Source organism: Terrapene carolina, unplaced genomic scaffold (genome assembly GCF_002925995.2).
Source record: "Terrapene carolina triunguis isolate 2854851 unplaced genomic scaffold, T_m_triunguis-2.0 Scaffold85, whole genome shotgun sequence".
Classification (NCBI taxonomy): Eukaryota; Metazoa; Chordata; order Testudines; family Emydidae; genus Terrapene; species Terrapene triunguis.
Window position 1 is genome coordinate 5441925 of NW_020664436.1, and position 18598 is coordinate 5460522.

Consider the following 18598-nt stretch of genomic DNA (forward strand, 5'->3'; position numbering starts at 1 on the left):
CAAGTGATTCAGACCCTGGGTCTTCGCTGGAGCAGATGGGAGTGTCTGGCTCAGCAAGACAGGGTGCTGGAGTCCAGAGCTGGCAGGGAAAACAGGAGCAGAGGTAGTCTTGGCACATTGGGTGGCAGCTCCCAAAGGGGTTTCTGTGATCCAACCCGTCACACTGACATGGCCCAACGTTACAGAATTAAATTCAACAGAAAGTTGTCATCCAAACCAGTTTCCCATTAGCTGAGCAATGGAAGGCCCTTTCTTTCCATCTCCCAACTCGTGACTGTGAAAAGAACTCCCACTCAAGGAACCAAGAGAAAATGTTTTCTTCAGGAACTGAGTTAACTTTCCAAAAGAAAACAATGAGGATATTCTTCTCTTGAATTGGTGTGGTTCATTGCAGAGTTAGAGCAAAACACAGCTTGTCATAACAGCTTACTGATAACTCCTAATTTGCTTCTTAAGAATTGTAAAATATTTCAATTTGTCGCTTCCCCTGTGTTCACAAGGCACACCCCACAAAGCCACATAGTATTCCTATGATATGGTTATTCTACAGATTTTTCTATTTTAATCAATGTCCTATATGTACAAGGTTCCCTTTCCACTAGCGGTGTTATCCAGTGCACTTCCCCGAATGGCAGTAGCTCATTAGGACTAGTGTCAAGGTTACAAAAATTAGTGGAATGCACTGCCAAGCAGTGAGATAATTTTCCAGTGGCTTTTAACTCAGGCAACAAGCCAATGTGCAATCTCAGACAATGCAACTATTCTGGTCAGTGGCCAAAGGAGCCTATATTGATTTTAATCGCTATTCCAGATGGATTTGTGTGCGATTACATACAATCATGAGATTCATGCAATAAATTCCCTTTCTTCTGCTGCTGAGAAAAACTGCACTGTTTGTACTTTTGATCACCTTGCTTGCTTTCTGCCAAATACTACCATGAAAACTACGTTTGAAATTAAAAAACTTTGAGGAGCTTCCAAAAACACTTTTTCCTTCACCTCAAATAAGAATGAAGGATCCAAAGATTTAAGGTTATACTGGCAAAGGGTCCAGAACTCTCATTAGTTTTGGACCAGTGTCAAGTTTAAGGTTTTGTATCCTGCAAACCCCTCTAAGGACATACATTTATTTTATCCCAGTTGAAAGTCTGTATTCCCGGCTTTCCAGTGAAACACCCAGCATCTATTTCTAGTTGTGACTGCTTGCAAAATGGCAACCTTAAATCATGACTTCTTGAGTTATACAACATCTTAAATAATTAGAGTTTTAAAATATTTGTTTTATTTTTTCTACCACCCCTAGCTTGGTTCATCCTGACTAAGGCAACCTGACTTTAGAGGTAGAAGGATAGACAAATAATAAACTCAGCTAGAACATTTTCTAAAATCAGCTTCTCTAACTGTGACAGATTACATGTTGATGAGTGAAAGTATAGAGGTTTATCAGTTTGGGGTGATCCGCATAAGTTGCTGGGGACTTTTTATTTGTAATGTGTCCATCCCAAACTCATACAAATCGAACTTTTATGCTAACACATCACGTATGTGCAATTTATTTATAATACATACACATTAAATAAAATATTATGATTGCATCCTTAAAGCCAGGCAATGTACCAGCTGAGCTTCCCGCAGTACTGTTTGTTTGACCACAGTGCACACACAGTATTAGCATTCGTTATTCCTGTTTCTCTCACTGATTGCATAGACTAAATGTATTTATGTTATTAATAGTATATCCTGTAAATTGCATAGGATGTGCCACATGGCTGCACGGAATCTAACTTTTCATTTCCTGGCTTATTCTACAAGAACAATTTGGCCCTAAATTTAGGTTTTGTAAACAAGCTTTTATTAACCCTAAATCTAGTAGAAACATTTGCAAACAGTTACATATATCCAGTTGAAACCATTAAAAACCCAGTCTGTATTATTAGGGCCCTACCAAATTCACACTCATAGGATTTTAAAAATCATAAATTTCATGATTTCAGCTATTTAAATCTGAAATTTCAGTGTTCTAACTGAAGGGATCCTGACCCAAAAAGGGAGTTGTGCGGGGTCACAAGGTTACTGTAGGTGAGGTTGCGGTACTGCTACCCTTCTGCGCTGCTGCTGGTGGCAGTGCTGCCTTCAAAACTGGGCAGCTGGAGAGTGGTGGCTGCTGGCTGGGAGCCCAGCTCTGAAGGCAGCGCCGCTGCTAGCAGCAGTGCAGAAGTAAGGGTGGCATGATATGGTATTGCCACCCTTACTTCTGCACTGCTGCTGGCGGGGCGCTGCCTTCAGAGCTGGGTGCCTGGTTAACAGACGCCGCTCTTCGGTTACCCAGTTCTGAAGGCAGTGCAGAAATAAGGGTGGCAATACCGTGACCCCCTTAAAATAACCTTGCGACTCCCCTTCAACTCCCTTTTGGGTCAGGACCTCCAATTTGAGGAACACTGGTCTCCCCCATGAAATCTGTATAATATAGGATAAAAGCACACAAGACCAGATTTCACGGGAGGAGACCAGATTTCATGGTCCATAACGCATTTTTCATGGCCGTGAATTTGGTAGGGCCCTACGTATTATGGTGCTACTTCATGAGAACCTGAAAGGATCTCCCTAGTGTGGATGTAATTATACCAGTATAGCTGTTCCCATACTGAACAGTGAATAAGCTATGCATAAAGCACTATAAAATGGATATAATTGTGTTTATTATATCTCAGGGTTGTGCCAATGTAACGGTTTCAGTAAAAAACTACATCCCTATCTGAAATAGTTATACTGGTACAAAATCTGTATGTAGACCAGGCCTTTAATTTAAACACTTTTCAATTTTAATAACATGAAGCTACTACTAACTAAGGGAAGGAGCTTTTTTAAAAAAAAATACAATTTTTAACTTCATTGTCGCTTATGTTGCAATTTTTTGTGATTATTTTGGCATCTAATTGCCACTTTTGTTTAACCAGACAGTGCAAAGACCCTTAGACCATGGCTCTCAACCTTTCCAGGCTTCTGTACCTCTGTACCCCTTTCAGCAGTTTGATGTGTCTTGCGTACCCCCAAGTTTCACCTCACTTAAAAACTACTTGCTTACAAAATCAGACATCAAAATACAAGTGTCATAGCACACTATTACTGAAAAGTTGCTTACTTTCTCATTTTTACCATATGATTATAAAATAAATCAACTGGAATATAAATATTGTACTTACATTTCAGTGTATAGTATAGAGCAATATAAACAAGTCATTGTCCGTATGAAATTTTAGTTTGTACTGACTTTGCTAGTGCTTTTTATGTAGCTTGTAGCAAAACTAGGCAAAGATCTAGATGAGTTGATGTACCCCCTGGAAGACCTCAGCATACTCCCAGAGGTACACTGCCACTGGTTAAGAACCACTGGCTTAGACAATAAAATCTTTACCACTGAGAAACACATAGTGGGGGAGGTGTGCATTTTCACATTTGCGGTTGCTACTGTTTGGACGGAAATACTTTTCTACTCAGGGCCGGCTCTAGGCACCAGCGAAGGAAGCAGGTGCTTGGGGCGGCCAATGGAAAGGGGTGGCACGTCCCTCTCAGCGCGAAGGACCGGCCGCCGAATTGCTGCTGAAGAATGAAGCGGTGCGGTAGAGCTACCGCCGATGGCGGCTTTATCTTTTTTTTTTTTCGCTTCGCCGCTTGGGGTGGCAAAAAAGCTGGAGCCAGCCCTGTTTCTACTAAACTAGCAATGATAGGGCAACAGTATATTGATTGCCAATGTGATGGCTTTATCTTCATATGAAAACTTATTTTTAAATGGAAGTTTAGAATTTGCAGAATACAGCAAAAATTGCTGATACTAAAATTACACAATCCACTTATTTTTATACTTGCAAAATTCTCTTAACCTTGATGTTAGGGAGGATTTTTCTGTGTGTATTTCAGGCAGGCATTTACGAACTCCCTCATTCAAATTCTGACAAACGCAGCCTAAGAGCTGCAGCTTCTGCATCCATCATGTTGGGAAGAGAAAATGTACCAAGCTATGTCACAGAGAGCAGGGCTGCAGTAGTTTGCTGAAAATCTCACCAGATGCCTTACTGTGCATGTCCAGAACTGAGTTTTCAACCAGCTTCCATTAAAGCCTCTACACCACAACTTTTGATTGTATAAGCAGTTAGTGGTTTGTCTGATTCTCCATGTAGTTTCTTTACACATCTATGGTTAATACCCAATACCAGGGAGTTAAACATGTTTCATCCTTACCAGAGTTCTAGGCCGTACATGGTTGTCTTTGTAGCACTTATTTTCAGAAGACATTTCATATTGAAGATAGGACCCCCTAACTATGCCTGCATAACCAGTTTGGACAATACTTCCTCTCAGTTCTATGTAGTAGGACATCCCAGAGTGCATTGGTCCACATGCCACAGGTGTCATTGTGTTTGCAAGTCCTCTGAGCACTCAATTACTGTATTGCGGCATCATGAAAAAAGTAGACAGACTTCACCAAATGTATGAACATCAACAGGATTAGGCAGTGTGGTATGCAGGAAGCACAAACTCGGTTGATACATGGTTGTGTCGTGAAAAAAATTACTATTCAAATAAAAGTACCATGTGTTTGTTGTAACCAAGTCTACTGAGTGTATTGCAAATTGATTACAACAAATACAGTTGTATTTGTGTGGATGAGACATTAATTTCTCCCATGGGGTACGTCTACACTACCCGCCAGATCGGCGGGTAGCAATCGATCTATCAGGGATCCATTTATCGCGTGTAGTGTAGACGCGATAAATCGATCCCCGATCGCTCTCCCGTCGACTGCTGAACTCCGGCTCGGCGAGAGGCGGAAGCAAAGTCGACGGGGGAGCCGCGGCCGTCGATCCCGCACCGCAAGGACGCGAAGTAAGTAATTTTAATTCAATCTAAGATACGTCGACTTCAGCTACACTATTCTCATAGCTGAAGTTGCATATCTTAGCTCGATTCCCTCCCTCCCTCCCTCTCCCCCCTCCAGTGTAGACGAGGCCATGGTGTCTACCACATTCATCACTTTTCCAAAAGAACCCTTTTACATGTAATAATACAAGTTCCAAAGTCCAATAGTTTTAGAGCAGTCTGAATGAGACAAGTTGGTGGTCAGCATAGGCAATAGCATCTCTCCCCTCCCCCACAAAAAAAAAATACTCAAATAGCTGAACAATTTCCTCAACTTATGGAAAAGTCTCCTTTGGGTTGACATCAAGCATAGAAACGTTCAGCACAAAGGAAAGGGGTGGTTTTTTGGAACGTTACAGACCCATCTAAAGATAGGATTCTTATACAGGGAGAAAGGACTGTCTTGTAATTTACATACAGGACAGAGGAAGACCTGTGTTTCTGCTCCAGGTTCTGCAGCAGACTTGTGTGATCTTCAGCAAGTCAACTGACCTTCTCTGTGCTTCAAGCTTCTTCAGCTATAAAGTGGGCATAACATTCATCCACCTCACAGGGAGTTATGAAGCCACATTCATTTATGCGTGTTAAATGATTTGAGATCCTTTGGTAGAAGGCTCTACATAATGACAGAGCATTAGTGGAAATTTATCTGACAGCATTAACTGTAACTTTTGCCACCAATGAAAGCTAGATCCTCTCTCTCAAATTTATCTTTAAAAGGTCTGAATATGACTGCTACATTTTCCCATCCATGCAACGGTACCTAATGTCATTCTGTTAGAAAGCTTAATTTTAACAGTATTGACAACCAGTACTTACCACAGCGACATGATCCCAGTTCCTGCTGTACTAGCTCCAGTTTTGTTTGGCACTGGAAGCACCTGCGTCTGCTCTTCTGTTTGGATCGACTGGTTTCCTCAGGCCTGTCATTACTGTCCTCCAGTAGCCGTGGCCGTTTCACAGGAGAAGCCTCGCTCTCTGACTGTGAATCTGTAATATTCAGAACAAACATTTGGGGGAAATGTTAGAATCTCCTTTTTGAGGTCCTGTTCTAGAAAGATTAACTGTCTATTTCTTTCATCTGGGGTCACTTGCAAGCAGTATGTTCCTTCCTGCTCTATTGCATATATACATTCTTCAACAGTCAAAACAGGCACCAACTAAGGGAGCAATTATCTTTGTTCCCTAAAAGGACCCCTCCTGGCACACAATACTGAATATGAAATGAACTGGATAACTCCTCCCCGGCCACGGCTTAGTTGTGCAGTCACATGTAGTGCGCACACCATCCTAAACAATTGCAAGCTTCATTTTTCATCTCATTTAGTTTCTCCTACATGACTTTATTCCCCCTATACACAAACCAACAGAACAAGGCTTCTGATGAAAGACAACTGAAAGTGAGTTCAGCCTATTTCCTGGCTGGATAGAACAGAGGCTTTAAGGCACAGTGTGCTACTTATAGCTCTGAACACTGAAGGCGGAATACAAAAGCATCATACTGTGCCTCCCTTTCTCTACAAGGATAACAATCTAAATGTAAATGATTACACATCACCAAGATAAATTAAACCCATGGATGCTATAGATTCAAAGCACTCCTGGATTTTTTCTTTAAATAGACACGACACTACTTCCATTAATAACCTTACTTATATACATTTCCTCTTCTAAGAAAATGTGTGGGGGAAAGCAAATAAAATGCGCTACTTTTAGAGGATGTAAATCAGCAGATGCTGCAATTGTTAGTACATCTATCGTAAGAATGAGAAGCTAATTAATTGTCTGCACGTGACATTTTGTCATACCACAGCGATTGGCACTATAGAAAAGTCCAAGATGAATGGCTCCCACCCTCAAACCTGCCATCTTCGTGTGGGATGCTCTTCACAATACCAACTTCCTCCAGGCTAAAAAGGTTAGGTAAGCATTTTTTTTCAGGTGAGATAGTGCAAGAGAAAATCCTTGTTGGGAGTACAGGATTCAGAGAGAACAGGCGTTCCCAGACACCATGGTCTCCCAATATTGTCAGATTCGGAGGTACCCTCCCCCCCAGGCCTAGAAACAAAATAATATATAAAACAAAAATCAAATCTTCCATTTCATTTCTGCAACCACATTCCCCCTTGATTCAACATCCACTTTCTCAGAAGTTAACCTTTCCCTGCATAGGAACAAAAGGCTTTTGTTTCCAAAAAAGTATATTAAGTGGACAATATTTTGAAGAACAGCTGTGCTGTAACATTACAGGCCTGCAATAAGGAGGGGACGGGGGGAAATCTTAACTCAACAGTGCTGTTGCAGCAGAACCAAGTCTTAATCATTTCCTGAAAGTGGGTTTGTCCCATCTACACTACAAATCAAACTGTCTGCAGTACTATTTCAAGGAGATCCACTGCTGAAAGCCAGCATCGAAATGGGTCAATATCCTAGTGTAGGATGGGGTCTGAGAAAAATCCATGTTACTGTAGCGACACCAATTGTAAAAACATACATTCAGCAATACAGAATAAACATGCCTTCCTGGCAGGACCCTGGCTTTGTAAACAGCTTTATTTTAAAATGCCATTGCAGGTTCACTATGATGATGGAAAACGTGTTTAATTTGTGTGAGCTGAACCAATTTTTAAAATAAAGTTTTCATCAGCAAGAATATTTTTAGTACCAAATTCAATGCCCTGTGCTTTGCCAGAACACTCTGTAAAGGGGTGAGGAAGCAAATCATTACGCAAGTAGCAAAGCCACTGCACAGGATTAGCCCAACAGCGTAAACAGTTATTCACACCCTTGTTATTTTCCATATTGATTACTAGTAACCTCCTCTTTGGTTTACTTGATATCCATATTGAACCTCTTTCCCGCCGATCTGTCCAAAATGCATTAGCCAATGTTATCTCATCTAATTAGACCATCTCACCCCACTTCTAACTTGCACCAATGACTTCCCATCTTGTCCACCACATACAATTTAAATTACTCTACTTTCTTGCCCTCAAATGCTGCTCTGTGTGTAGTATCTATAGGTGCCTGCCTCTTATACCAGTATACAGGGGACCTACAGCTCATTCATATCCCACCAAAAGATTCGCTTCTGTGAGGCCCACAAATGAACGACTTATTACATTTAAATAAGTTTACCTAAAGCGATTCCTTCTGGATTTCTAAATGCATCTGTTTTTCTGTATCAGTCTTTTAAATCCGTTTTGTACAGATGGCTGGTGCTTAAGTTATAAATAAATAAATATAGGACTGTAGTAACACTTAGCATATAATGTGCTGCCCTCTGGGCACTCAGCTACCACAAGGAAGGAGGCCATGACAGAATCTAGCAGGGAAGAGGGAGAAATGGATGATTACTCGTGGGGAAATTCTGCACCACTGTGCATGCGCAGAATTTATATTCCCCGCAGATTTTGTTGTTTTTCTGCAGAAAAATGACTGACGGGGAAGCAAAGGGAAGCCACAAGAGCAGTCATGAGACCCTTCCCAGCAGTATGTTTTGGGTGCCCAGGGCAGCTGACACAGAGGTAAATCATTGTGGGGCGGGGGTTGGGACTGGGGAAGACCCAGCTGGTGGCGCCTACCCTGCGCCAGGCTCAGCTGGGCTGGGGAGGACGAGACTTCCTCTTCCCCTGCATGGCATCCAGGACCAGGTCAGACCCACGCCCAGATTTCTCCCACAGCTGCCGGAAGCTCTGCAAACGCCCCCCGCCACCCCTCCCCCTGCTTCCTGCACCCATCACTCCTCAGCTGCAGGAGAAGGGATCCCTGTACAGGGAGCTGATTCCCCATCTGCCTAATCCCCATGCATGTAGACCCCCTCATACGCAGACTCTCCCGCCGAGCCTCACCGCCCCACACTCAGAAATCTCTCCCCCCCCCCGATGAGCCCCACTCCCCCTGCACCTGGACCACCCCGACAGGGGATGGGGGGGGAGCTGCACAATGATCTCCCATCTCTGTGCAGCCAGTGGCCTGTGCTCCCCAGTGCCATGCTGAAGCCTCCACATGTATTTGACAAATAAAATCTGCAGAATTTTGCAGAATTTTAAAATATCGTGTGCAGAATTTTTAATTTTTTTTTGGCACAGAATACCCTCAGGAGTAGATGGATCTTTGTAGTTATGGATCCACTGGCACCATTTTACCTCAAACCACCTCTATGCAGCAATACAGAAGAAGTTCCATGACAAAGGCTCTTTGAACAGGCTCCAAGAATCCTAACTAAGCCAGACTCCTGAGCAGCAGACCTGCATCAGTTCCACTGCCTTCACTATACCTAACAACATTAGGCTGGGCATACTGGATTCTGAGGGTAACATACACCTGACGTGCTAGGAGTACTCCTTTCCACAGAACAGTAGCCCAGTTCATACTGTGTTTAATAATGAAGTCTACGACAGTACACCTCTTCACTGCTAAGCAGTTGGGGGTAACAGGAACCATACCACCTGCCACCTACTCATCACTCAGAGCAACATTCGCCATTGCCGTTCCCAAACGGTTAACTTCACACATATCTTTGCTCTGAAAAAAATACGCCATTCTGGTTCTTCTCAACAGTCAATTTTGCATTTTAAATTAAGTTAATGGAACAAACAGTGGCCTACCGGATTATTATGAAGTCTTCATGAGAAATTCAAATCCATGTGCTAAGCAGTGTCTAATTTAGTTAATATAGCCAAATCCTGTGGATACGCTCCCCCTAAATTAGATAAACAGCTGCCCAGGGTCAGGCTTGCAACTGTATAATTAACTACATCCAAATATTAAATTACACATTTCCTGTTGATTAATAAATGACTAATCAAATATATAGATAAGATGGCTCAAATAGAAATAAGAGAAGATTTAGAAATAAAGCCTTTTAGATGCCTGTATCTTACTGGCTTGCTTGGTTTAAACACTATTTTGTTAGCATACAGTGAGGTTGCTTAGCCTAATTTTAAAGGACAGTAGCCCGTTGCTCAGTTATCTCATTACTTAGAAATTATATTTAGTATTACATGCTCAAATACTGTACAAAAACTAACTAGCCCTCATGACAAAATGCAATGCAGGGAAGCACTATCCCCACTTTATGGATGAGGAAACTGAGGCAGGGAGCTAATGACTTGCCTACACAGTCAGTGGAAGAGTTGACATTAGAATTCAGAACTGTGACTCAACTTGTTCATTCCCCCAGATCACCCTGCCTTCCAAAACATTAAAGTAAAACATGTACTGAAACCTTGCAGCAGTAAACTATAGGGAGCGAACAATGAATGGAAATAGTTTATGTATACACCATCACCCCAATATAATGCTGTCCTCGGGAGCCAAAAAATCTTACCGCGTTATAGGTGAAACCGCATTATATTGAACTTGCTTTGATCTGCCGGAGTGCGCAGCCCCACCCCCCCGGAGCACTGCTTTACCGCGTCATATCCAAATTTGTGTTATATCGGGTCGCGTTATATCGGAGTACAGCTGTAGTTTTAGTGACAGGATAGTGAAATGCAAGACAAGTATGCTCAACAGCATCCTAGAGGAGCTGCAGGAACAGGATAAAACTGATGAAGCCACAGAAATCAAGAGTAAATTCTAATTACAACCAATTCAACAATCAACAAGGGCTATAACAAAGCAGATACTTTCAGGTGCTGATATGTTCTTACAAAACAAGGTGGCATGTGACCAACAGACAAGGGTGTTAAAAAAAAAAAAAAAGAGTAAGTTTTCATGTTCATTTTGGAGGTCAATTTGTTTCTACTTCTAACACAGCCTGGTGGAGAAAGGAGAAGAGAGCTTTCTGTTTCTTAATTGCAGGTGTAAGAATACAAAGCCTTATTCTCGTGAAGGAAGGAAAAATTAAATAACTGAGCCATCTACAGAGTAACACATCACTCTGTCCTCCATTTTCACTAACTGCAACTCCACATTTAGAGATGGGAACTTTGGATTTTTCTAATCTACCTCTTCTAAGGATGCAGATTTTTCTAATTGTAGCTTCTCTGTCAAACTCATTTGAAAGTGAGAGAAGATTGGTAATTTAGTAGAGCAAGTTTTAAATTGGAGAGTTGAGTAGAACAACAAATAGAGCAATGTTCTTAAAAATTCTGTTTTGTCTCTGACAAACTCACAGTTGTTCCTGACTGTCACAGTTCTTGTCTTCATTACTCATGTTCTCCCCCTCGTAATTTCCAAATAAATCGTGCCCGGACTGTCAGAACTGAATCCCAGTCTTCCAGTCACTCTCCTACCACAGCAGAGTTTGCAGCCTGCACACACATGGCTTCACTAACAATCACTGTGGCTCTTTCTTGACATTGCCGGGGGACTGTGAGGCCAGCAGAGAGGTGAGTGCTTGGAAAACGTAGAGGATGGGGGAAGAGAAGGAAAAGAAGTAGGAAAGAAAGGAAATCCCTTCCCTTGCTGCTTGCTTTCACGAAAGAAATGAATCTGTTTAATCTCTAGCTTCATGGCAGCTTTTGAGGCACTCAATCAGGTTTGTTTTGAACCCATCCCATTCTGACAGATTGACATTTATGATTCCAACAGCCTGTGCAAACATCAGTAAGAGCAATAATTAATGAACCCTCACACATCACGGCCATCTCTCCTCAGACCATTTAAAAAGGAGCATAAGCTGTTAAAACCTCTGTCCACAAAGAGCCCCACATAGTCACAGGTAAAAAACACAACAGAGACTTTGAGAAATATAGGCAGTTTTTTTAGCTAGTCTGTTTTAAGGCGAGGGATTATCATTCTCCTGATATGCTGAACTACACATTAGGAATGTCTAAGAGGAAACAGCCTAATTACCTGATTTTTACTATTGCATTTGCCAGAATTTTTTTCTTTAAATAAACCGTATCGTATATTTCAAGTGAAGTTAAAGTTAACACATCTGTTTGAAATAGTATTTGCTTGTTTGCTGCAGCAATGAAAGTTCAACAGTTCAAGGAGACTGGAGCATAGCAAAATTTGTAGCCATTTCCCCCAACAATTCCCCCAACCCCTACTCCCCTTTGATATGTATTATGACAACAATGAATTATTTTGAAACACTGGTAATTACATTGTGGATGATGTTGCCCCCACACACCCAGAATATGCATTTTGAAAGCGGGTCAGATATCCTGGTGTTCAACTCCTTGGTATTGTCCATTTCAGTAAGGAACTAATTTACTTTTTATTTCCCTGGATTTCTATAGGACATACTTTCCGGGGTTTTCCTCATAGAGTTCAGGTGTCCACGTCAGAGTCCTGTGGGTCCTCTCCTATTTTTCTCCCTACAGGATCCACATCATCCTGGTTGAGACGCAGATGGAATTCCTTTGAGAACCCATCAGGGCTGCTTCTATTATGGTAGGGCAAGTCAAAAAGACAATTCTAGATGGAGAGGTCACTTAACCAATATGGGGCACTCCTCTTCATTTGGACTGAATTTACCGTATCTACATAACATTTATATTAGCTTGCCTTCACTGCCTACGCAAAGTAGAAAGGCTGAATGGTGACCCTTCAGGTATTTGCAAAACAGATGGTTGTCACAAACAGAATTCTGACACCCCCCTTCCCCAAAAAAGGGGGCATTTTCTGTTAGACACAAACAACAAATTGAACAATGGCAGAGATACAGAAAGTTAGAAACAAACGAGTAACGGCCTTTTATTACACTTCTGTCCCCCTCGCCAACAGCTTATTTGCCTGTGACTGATGGGCCTTTTTAAAAGTAATCTGACGCAGAAGTACTACATCACACACCATGTCAAATGAATTTAGTGTTTAACAATCGCTTAGTCTGAGGTTTTTTTCCAAGATTTTACCAAACTAGCTATCTTTGGTTCTTGTTTTGGGGTCTTCACAGATTCCTTAATCATAACTGTTCTCTGGTATTTTGACCTAGCACTCTAGATAGAGATGTAGGTTTTATCTGTGGTATCTGAACACATTCCATATTAAATTGCCCATCCAAAAGTCCTACCATAACATAAAATTAGCCTGACAACTCCTTTTTTATGCAACTTCTTTCAGTCTTTCTAGGATGTAGCTCATAAACCCATAGCCACAACACATTTCCTTACTAACATTTAATGAAAAGTCCTGCTGTGATAACTGGGCCTACAAATTTACCCTATTTGTGAGTTCAATTGTGAAAAGTGAGTGACAGTTCATAAAGTGTCACAATAACCTATAACCATAAATGTTGATGAGAAAAGGTGGAAAAGGGAGACAGACTGAATTAGTACAAACAAAAAGGCCTCCTGATATAACTCCAGGAGTGTTAAGATTATGCCTGGTAAACGAGAAAAGCACAGGACTGGAAGACAGTGAACCAAAATTGGTGTATCAAAATTAGACCTAATTGATGGACAAAATAATGTTGCACCCATCAGTCCTTTTTGGGATTCTTAAAAAGAAAATACTTTTTGTGGGACATTAGTGGAGATGAAACAAAGGGGGATAACTGCTGACTGAAAAGAGGGGGAGAGGAGCAAGTTTTACCATCATGGCTGCCAGCCTACCTCTTCCTGGGACCCTGGGATTCACTATGGCACAGCAGTGCTTTTGTCATCCTCATCCTAAGAGGTGTCCTGACTAGAGTCTGCCCAAGATGACATCACCACCTCCAGTGGCTCTGGCTAAATCCTGAATACCATCTGGCTTGTGATTGACACACACACACCTATCCCCTTTGTGTGTGTCTTTCCTTCCCTACCGTATTTCTTCTCTTTCCTATTCCTCTCATTTTTTAACTCCTGTTTAATCAGAGTCAGGTTTAGGCTGCCAAGACTGTGTATTTTGCAACACTGCTGTGAGCCTGTGACCAGAGAGGCAGCTAAAAAGCTATGTGCTAAACAGCCCACTGCTGGTATAAGTTTGTCAGTTCTTGGAGTGACTGGTAAGACCATGTGCTGTGTCTTGTTTTTCCAGCAGAGTCTGCAAGTGACAGTCAACACCAGAGACGGAGGCTGCATTGTGTGCGTGTGTGTGATCAAACTTTAACAGCAGCAGCTGTGACAGCTCCAAGCCTATCTCACCTAACTTCTCTTTTCCCCAAAAGGACAGTTATTACAATCTTTCATACCATCTAAGAGACTGTCAGACAAGGGGGAGCGCTGCCTTTTCTTTAAAAAAAACACCTCTCTCCAGCTAACGGAAAAGGGAACAAGGGATCCTGTTAAAATGAAAGCCTGATTTAATACTTTACATTTCAAATGCTTTAACTGTTTTTCCTTCTTTTCTGTATCTTTAATAAATGGTTAAAGTAATTTTTTAATGGTGTGGTTGTCATGGTACTAAGTAGGCTGAGGTCTCTGTATACCAAACCCCAAACCTTATTTAACACTGTTTAATGTTGGACAGTGACGGGTGTCTTAACATCTTTCACACTTTTGGCCCATATATTCCATCTACATTAATACAACAGTCCAATTTCCCATCCTGTTAAGTATTTGTTTTCTGATGTTACTACAGTGTTCTAGCATTATTAGTCACATCAATATCTGTTTATAACCTTTTCGCTCTAGAACTTTGAGAACTTGATTAGGGTTTTTTGGGGGGGAAAGATTTAAAAAAAAACTTGATGCAGTAAAACTTATATAGAGTCCCTGTACAACTTAGTGTTTTCAGACTCTCCAGGAATCCCTGCAGAACTCAAAAGCTCTGTTACACATCCTCTTCTGCTTCTGTGGGGTGAATAAAATAGAGAACTCTTCCTGAAAATTATCATTCTGGAGATTTGGGATAGCACCCAGAAACAACAAATAACTTTCACATTAACTACAAAACAGTTCAACCTGCATTTGTTCTGAGTCCTAATGCATGCAACAAGTTTGGAATTCTTATACCAAGCTGTTTGAGATACACAATGAAATAATTGTTAGAAGACCTTCCAAAAGTAAAATACTCGTCATTTGACACACCATTCAAACAGTTGGACCAATCCACTTGAAATTCTGACCCTCTCCTACCCACCCCCTCACCCCCCTAAAAAAATCTGTCAGGAGATCACATATGCAAAATTTCAGGCAGAAAAGTTCTTTTTAAATGTAGAAGTTCTTGAGGGAACTGGGTCAAAACTGACCTGAAAATGAAACCTTATTTATTATAGCTGGAGTGACAGGAACTGCTATTTTTAAACTTACTCAAGTTTTCATTCAAACAACCCCAATTGTTATTGCTTATAAGCTTTGTGACACTCATCTTTTGGGCTGAAATTTCTAGGCTTCGCTCTTTATGAATGTGAGTGGCTTTGATTAACTAAGTTTGCTCAAAATTAATCTGTTTAGAGTAAGGGGGAAAATTTCCTCCGTTATAAAAAATGGTGATGTAAAAAACCCTAAATTTCAAAAGGGAAATAGTTTTCATTGACAAGTAGTAGAGACTGAGTTTAATTGCGAAAATTGGTTTGATTTGACCAAGGTATTACCTGATGAAAATCACACTGTGCAGCGTATGCACAGTACATTTTGAAAAGGACTTTTCTCACTAAGCTCAGAAAGAGTGAAACTACAGAAGGCTGCACTTTATGTGTGAATGGCTAACTGCGGCACAGCGAAAAATTTATCAGAGCCCTTTCATTCACAACCTATTCTGTAAAAGCTACACCTCTCAAACTTTGCAGGAGGGAATCTCTCCCTCCACACCTTATACAGTGATTGGGACAGGACGTTCTCATAGTATAAGAATGGCCATACTTGGTCAGATGAATAGTCCATATAGTCTAGTATCGGGTCTTTGACAGTGGCCAGTGCCAGATGCTTTTGACAGTTGGAAGTTTAGGAATACCTGGAGTATGGGGTTACATGCTAATAGCCATGAATGGACCTATCTGCTATGAATGTATCCAATTCTTTTTTGAAGTCATTTATACTTTTGGCCTTCACAACATCCCCTGGCAATGAGTTCCACAGGTTGACTATGTGAAGAAGTACTTCCCTTTGTTTTAAACATGCTGCCTATTAATTGTATTGGGTGACCCCTGGTTCTTGTGTTATGTGAAGAGGTAAATAACACTTCCTTATTCACTTTCTCCACACTATTAATGATTTTATAGACCTCCATCATATCCCCAGTTAGTCATCTCTTTACCAAACAAACAGCCGCAGTCTTTTTAATCTCTCTTCATATGGAAGCTGTTCAAAACCCCTAATCATTTCTGTTGCCCTTCTCTGCACCGTTTCAAATTCTAATATATCTTTTTTGAGATAGGGCAGCAAGAACTACACACAGTATTCAAGATGTGGGCACACCATGGATTTACATAGTGTCATTATGATATTTACTGTCTTATTATCTATCCCTTTCCTAATGGTTCCTAACATTATTAGCTTTTTTGACTGCTGCTGCACATTGAGCAGATGTTTTCAGAGAAATATCCATGACACCAAGATCTCTTTCTTGAGTGGTAACAGCTAATTTAGACTATTTTGTATGAGGTTGGGATTATGTTTTCCAATGTAAATTACTTTGCACTTAGAAACACTGAATTTCATTTGCCATTTTGTCACCCAGTCTCCCAGTTTTGTGAGATCCGTTTGTCACTTTTCACAGTCAGCTTTGGACTTAACTATCTTGAGTAATTTTGTATCGTCTGCAAGTTTTGCCACCTCACTGTTCACCCCATTTTCCAGATCATATATGAATATGTTGAACAGCACTGGTCTCAATGAAGATCATTGGGGGACCCACTATTTACCTTTTTCCAATACGAAAACTGACCATTTATTAGATCTTTTCACCAGGTATTGATCCATGAGAGGACCTTTCCTAACTGCTTACTTTGCTTAAGAGCCTTTGGTGAGAGACCTTGTCAAAGGCTGCCTGAAAGTCCAAATATACAATATCAACTGGATCACCCTTATCCACATGCTTGTTGACTCCCTCAAAGAGTTCTAGAGATTGATGAGGCATGATTTCCCTTTACAAAAGCTGTGTTGACTCAACATATTGTGTTCATCTACGTGTCTGATAATTTTGTTCTTTATAGTAGTTTCAACCGATTTGCTTGGTACTGAACTTGGACTTACTGGCCTGTAATTGCTAGGATTGCCTCTGGAGCCTTGTTTAAAAACAGCAGTTACATTAGTTACCCTCCAATCATCTGCTACAGAGCGTGATTTAAGGGTTAGGTTAATAGCACAATTGGTAGTTCTGCAATTTCATATTTGAGTTCCTTCAGAACTCTTGGGTGAATATTATCTGGTCCTGATGACTTATTACTGTTTAATTTATCAATTTATTCCAAAATCTCCTCTATTGACCCTCAATCTGGGACATTTCCTCAGATCTGTCACCTAAAAGAATGGTTCAGGTGTAGAAATTTCCCCCACATCCTCTGCAGGGGAGACTGATGCAAAGAATTCATTTAGCTTCTTCCCAACAGCCTTGTCTTCCTTGAGTGCTTCTTAAGCACCTTGATCATCCAGTGGCCCCACTGACTGTTTGGCAAGCTTCCTGCTTCTGATGTACCCTTTTATTTTATTTTTTTTTTTATTTGGGGGGGGGGGGGCTGTCAGTTTCTGTGTCCTTAGCTAGTTGCTCTTCAAATTCTTTCTGGGCCTGCCTTGTTATACTTTTGGACTTGACTTGCCAAAGCTTATGCTCCTTTCTATTTTCCTCACTAGGATCTGACTTCCAATTTTTCTCCAGTGTCTTTTTGCCTCTAACCTCCTCTTTTACTCTGTTTAGTCATGAAGGCATTTTTTTGTCTTCTTACTCTTTTTTTTTTTAAATTATGATTTGGGGTATAAATATAGTTTAAGCCTCTCATGTTTTTTAAATAGTCTCCATGCAGTTTGCAGGCATTTCACCCTTGTAACTGTTCCTTTTAATTTCCATTTAACTAGCTTCCTCATTTTTCAGTAGTTCCCCTTTTTGAAGTTAAATGCTACTGTGATGGGTTTCCTTGACACTTTCCTCCCTACAAGGATGTTAAACTTAATTACATTGTGTTTGCCATTACCAAGCAGTTCAGCTATATTCACCTCCTGGACCAGATCCTGTGCTTCACTTAAGACTAAATCAAGAATTGCCTCTTCTCAGGTGGGTTCCAGGACAAGCTACAAACAATCTAACCAAATAATTCCACTTGAAGAATTTTTTTTTTACCCAAGAAACCCCACAAAAACCCCCCAAATACCTATTTCAGTGACTTTAAGGACTTGTCTACACTTAAAATGCCACAGTGGCAGAGCTGCGCCACTGTAGCGCTTCAGTGTAGACACTACTTACAGCAACAGGAGGTATCTACCGTCAGCATAGGTAATGCACCTCTTTGGTGGCTAGGGTGATGGAAAAATTCAGTTGATCTAGTTCTGGTGTACAGTGGGGGTCAGATCAGTATAGCTACATCTCTTAGGGGTGTGGATTTTTCACACCTCTAAGAGAGAGAAGCTATGCTGAAGTAAATTCCTAGTATAGACCAAGCCAAAGATGCATGGTTAAGCTCTCATCAGAATATAGCAAAGTTGCAGCTGCATGTGTCATTTTAATTATAACTGCTTGTCAATCTGCATTTTTATGTACTGGTTTCAGAGTAGCAGCCGTGTTAGTCTGTATCCGCAAAAAGAACAGGAGTACTTGTGGCACCTTAGAGACTAACAAATTTATTAGAGCATAAGCTTTCGTGGGCTACAACCCACTTCTTCGGATGCATATTGAGTGAAACATGTTTCACTCAATATGCATCCGA

General features: G+C 41.0%; 1 protein-coding gene across 1 annotated transcript in view; it reads right to left on the minus strand.

Moving 5' to 3' along the window:
* Positions 1 to 18598, minus strand: part of ZFAND3 (zinc finger AN1-type containing 3) — a 248111-nt gene that overhangs the window by 27370 nt on the left and 202143 nt on the right. Inside the window, exon 6 of the mRNA XM_024193786.3 lies at positions 5737 to 5907. Within this exon, the coding sequence (XP_024049554.1) occupies positions 5737 to 5907 (171 nt within the window). The remainder of the gene's footprint in view (positions 1 to 5736; positions 5908 to 18598) is intronic.